This window comes from Glycine soja, chromosome 10, assembly GCF_004193775.1.
Source record: "Glycine soja cultivar W05 chromosome 10, ASM419377v2, whole genome shotgun sequence".
In the NCBI taxonomy this organism is placed as follows: Eukaryota; Viridiplantae; Streptophyta; class Magnoliopsida; order Fabales; family Fabaceae; genus Glycine; species Glycine soja.
The window spans coordinates 33,438,891-33,443,806 of record NC_041011.1 but is presented as its reverse complement, the minus strand read 5'-3'; the positions used below and the strand labels follow the sequence as shown (position 1 = coordinate 33,443,806).

Sequence of the window (4,916 nt, the reverse complement as noted above, 5' to 3'; positions counted from 1 at the left end):
CAAATTAGAGGAGAACAACAATGAATAGCAATCTGCAACTTCTTGTACCTAAATAACTTAGATAGATGCAAATACTTGCAATTAATGGATTAAACTAGGAAATAGGAATTTGACATGATAGAACTAGGAATTTGGCATGATGGTAGTTTGCTTAGAACCTCTGAGCCTGTATGTGAAGAAATGCATTTGGAATCATGAAACCAACTATCCCAAAACCTTAAGTTATTTAGAACTCTAAGCCACATGGTCGGCTATAATATAATATCACAAATGATGAACCAACTATTCCATACAAATGGTTTTATATCAAACTTTAGAGAAATAAGCATTTTGGTCATCAATTAAGCAGCCATTCTATCACCTAATGCTAATACTAATTCAATTCCCAAAACCCTATCATAATCATCAATTAAATTTCAAAAACTGAAAACATAAAAGGTAGAGAAACAAAACACAAATTCTCAATTAATAAAAGGGATTTTAAATTTAATCACAACCTCGAGATCCTTGAATTGACTTTGGGCTACACTAAACATTATTTTATCACAACTTGCATGAGATATTAGAATGAATCATAAAAACACTTGGTAAACTACTTAGTAGTTAATATTTCAATTAATATTGCTTGGGGCTCATAGAAATGCACTTCACTGCCAGTATAGGTTGAACCAAATGAGTAGTTGCTTCCATTTCTTCCTTTAACTAAGTTATGACCATAAAGGATAGAGTATCCTTAGAAAAGAAATAGCTCATAAAGGATAGAGTATCCTTTAACTAAGTTATGACCATGTACTTCCTTAATAGGTTGAACCAAATGAATAAGCATACAGCTTGACCAGTCCACATAAGGTTGATTTCTTCTTTCTTTGGCTTTGTTCATCTAATATCAAGAAGATTGATTTCTTCTTTCTTTGGCTTTGATCATCTTATATCAATAATATTAGGATCCATAATCAATTTCCATTCAATCATATAGTGTACTGAATAAAAACTAACCCGATAAAAGCCTAACATGTGTAGCCTTTCTTGACATGCCTTTCTTGAAAGCCTGACAGCTTGTGCGACTTTCAGTCAATGAAATTTGTGTTAGACCAATGAAATTTGAGTGAATGAAATGGGTGATTGAATTTGCGTCACTCATTTGCAGATCATGGTTAGGACCAGAGGATTAGGTCGTGCCTTAGGTCAAGTTACTGGCAGAGGTGTGGGCAGAGGAGATCGTGATGATTCCGATGATGCTCCGCAGCGTCGACGGCCTACTGCATCCGCACGGAGGCAGCGAGTCGCTGTGACTGCGGATCACATCGATGAGCCAGTCATCCCTGCGCCAGATGTTTAGGATGACCCGATGGAGGCACCAGCTGCTGTAGAGGACATTCCTGCGAACACAGGCGCAGAGCCTGTTGAGGACGCGCATGAGGGATTTCTGGGTGGTCCGAGCGACCCATCCGTGTTGACCCTATATGCGGATCACGTTGCTTGCAGCGTATAGACGGGAGAGGTATTTATACTATTTAATTTTAGTTACTTGTAATTAGTTTTCCTTTAAATGATGATTTTAACGAATTTTGCGTTCCTTTATACTTCAATTCAGGAGCGTCCTGAATTGAAGTTATCCTCTCATGGGAGGAAGGTCCACAGTTTAGGCAAGCCTGTCCCTGCCATTGAGGGACTTGTTGCTGGTACAGGACTAAGTCCTCTGATCGCGTGTTCGGTAGACACCGGCGATCGGGGACTTTTGTCCGTGTTTATGGAGTGGTGGTACCGGGAGACGTCTAGTTTCCATCTCCCAGTGGGAGAGCTCACCATCACATTGGACAACGTCTCCTCTCTTCTCCATCTTCCCGTTATTGGCGACTTACACGCTTTTGAGCCCTTGCACATGGACGATGCGGTTCAGATGTTGGTGGACTTGTTGATGGTCTCTCCAGAGTCTGCTAGGGCTGAGACAGTCTAGTGTCGCGAACTGTATGTACGCCTGTAATGGGTACGTGATATATATGAGCGCCGATGCTAGGCAGGTCATTGGACAGCTGCGGCTCGCGCATATCTTCTTCACCTTCTGGGTTGCACTCTGTTTGCTAACAAGAGTGCAACCAATGTCCATGTTGTCTACTTGGAGGCCCTTCGTGACCTCAGTATGACGGAGAGGTACGCTTGGGGAGTGGCTGATTTGGTGCATATGTATGACCAGCTGAACGATGCATCTATGAGCCACAACCGATAGCTCGGCAGTTACATCACACTGCTACAGGTAACAAATATGTTTTTTATTCGTTTAGCCTCAACAATGTTCAACTTTAAATTTTGTTACACTTTCATTATTAATGTTTATAATTTTGATGTTACATCTGTAGTGCTGGATTTACGAGCACTTTTCGTCGGTCGCGGACTCCACTGCTGATCAGGAGTACGACGAGGATTCTCCGCGTGCGTGTAGGTGGATTGCGACCAAGAAGACCGTGAAGAGAATTCGTACGTCGGCGTACAGGGAGCGCCTGGACCGACTCCGGATTCCAGATGTCTGTTGGATCCCTTATGGGGAGCACCGAGAGGTCCGGGACTTCCACGTCAGATCATGCTATTCCGGTCTCTTGTGCTGGGGGTCTGTTGTTGTTTATTACCGACCGGAGAGGGTCGTGCGGCAGTTTGGCAACACGTAGACCATTCATGCTCCTCCTGTCGATTCATGGGTTTCGTATGATGATATACATGACACGTGAATGCACTACGAGGATCATATCGTTCCAGCAGGTGAGGTGTGCGTTGTGCCAGGGGCGTGTTCTAGTGACTACATGGACTGGTTCTTCCGCATCTCCCATCCTTTCATGACACTAGGCCACACATTAGATCCTCTGCCTCATGGTCACGTCTCGCAGCCTCGAGTCGTCCCTCAGGCCCCGCAAATGGATATCTCTCGCGTGTCGGAGCCAGGAGCATCGTCGACATCTGCGGAGGAGCCTAGACATACAGTGGTAAGTAATACTAATAATTTACGTCATTTACCTCAATATTTGCATAATAATTTGTGTAATTAGTTTGTTTTGTATGTAACAGGAAGTTTGTGATGACATTGCTGAGAGGTTGGAGCGCCATCTGAGTTTAGGGGTGGTCATGCCTGGCTCATCGACACATGAGGTGATCGAAGAATGCCTCAGGTTGGTCAGGAGTGTGACACAGGACCATCTTCTATATGCTAGGTCTAGACGCAGACGGCACACGGATCAGGCGTAGTTTATGTACATATTTTATATTGATATTCCATGTATATACAGATATTGTACATGAACTCATTTCATGAGTATTGTTGGTTTTATTTATTTTCATTAGTAATGTTAGTTTTATTTATTTTCATTGATTGTGCATTCCATTTGTGTCTATATACACGCGTGTTATTAAAATGGTCTAGTTAACTTTGTTATAGTATATGTAAATTATTATAAATGGTCTAGTTAACTTAGTTTACCAACTAATAAAAAATAATTTGAAATATGACTTTAAATATAATTGAAATAAAGAAGTTGAAAAGGGTGTAAAAAAAATTAAACAAAAAATGGACATCATTCATTATCTAAGATCCTTATTTTATATAACGTACTAATATTTTTAAATTATCTTATAATTACTATTTTTCCATCTATACTAATGATCATGTAAAAAAATGTATTATAAACTAGTTAGTATTTTAATTTTTAATATAATACTAATTATTTTTTTATATTCTTTATAATATTATCTTTTATGTATTTATTGATTTTTATTAATATGTATAAAATAACCTTAAACAATAATTATAATGGGAATGAGTAAGTATTTTAATATCATCTTCTAAACAAATTTATTCTAAAAAAATATATTAAAAAATTAATTATTTATAATAAATCAATATTTATAAATATATTATAATTAATAAAATAAAAATATATTTAATTATATTATAAATAAATATGTTGTATCTTTAAAGTATATTATAATTATTTTTCCTCTTACAGATCAAGTTGATCTGTAAGAGACTTTCGAACGGATCAAGTTGATCCGTAGGAGGAAAACCAAATAAGGACAATTTTATCATTTTTTAAGAATACCGGATGCACCAGCAATAAGGCTGGATGCACCTAGCAACACTCTTCTTTGTAATGCTGCCCCTCCCCCATCCCCACTTAGGGAAATAGAGGTTTAAATATATTTCACGTATTTGTAAATATAGCATTTTTCTTTAGAATTTTTATCTTTTCAATATCTATTAGTGAATGTGGTATACTTGTAATGTTGCTTAGAATATTTTTTATCTTTACAGTATCCTTTGTCACTTACTTTGTTTCTCACTTAAGAGGCAAAGATTGAAAACAGAAACTGCTATATATTAACAATAACATTAATAAAATGGCTATATTTGGGTAAGATTTTTAGAAATCATATGATAGCTGGGTGACTCGGCCATCATATGCATTCTAGTATTCCTAGCATTTATCCAATGCTCATCGTATACTTTCTAATTTCCTAGCATTTATCCAATGCTCATGAGAAAGGACAGAGACATTATTAATTTCCTGAATTAGAACATCATCAGTGTGATCTCTTCATTGCATAAAATATCAATAACTCAGTTGGTATTGCTGAGTCTAGCTATGAGAAAAAAAATTGGGTTGGATTCCTGTTTAATATATTCTTAAAGAAGGATGAGAAACATGAAAATTAGTCTCATAATTTCTTAAAGAATATCTTAAGATTTCACCAATAAGTTAAAGACTCAAATTACGATAGTTATGAAAATAAATATAAAATCCTTTAATCCTCTTATTTATATGTAGAAAAAAAGAGTGACAAAGTTTCAATTATACTTTGTTAGTTACCATATATATGAGCAAGAGGGTATGGAAGTGTTCTTTCCTCCTTGTCTCAATATTATTTTGCTT

General features: G+C 37.1%; 1 protein-coding gene across 1 annotated transcript; it reads left to right on the top strand.

Annotated features, from left to right (window-relative positions):
• The first annotated feature begins 1,348 nt into the window (after nt 1–1,348).
• On the top strand, nt 1,349–2,663 carry LOC114371654 (protein MAIN-LIKE 1-like). The gene is made up of 4 exons (XM_028329024.1): nt 1,349–1,486; nt 1,595–1,921; nt 2,018–2,176; nt 2,358–2,663. Exons 1-4 carry the CDS (start codon nt 1,349–1,351, stop codon nt 2,661–2,663), a joined length of 930 nt encoding a protein of 309 aa, XP_028184825.1.
• Nucleotides 2,664–4,916: the final 2,253 nt, after the last annotated feature.

Excerpts from the sequence above, each read along its gene's own strand:
- LOC114371654 (XM_028329024.1), top strand. The coding sequence starts at position 1,349 with ATGGAGGCACCAGCTGCTGTAGAGGACATTCCTGCGAACACAGGCGCA. Across the intron at positions 1,487-1,594 it reads CGGATCACGTTGCTTGCAGC|GAGCGTCCTGAATTGAAGTT; the intron begins GTATAGACGGGA and ends ACTTCAATTCAG. Across the intron at positions 2,177-2,357 it reads CTTGGGGAGTGGCTGATTTG|TGCTGGATTTACGAGCACTT; the intron begins GTGCATATGTAT and ends TTACATCTGTAG.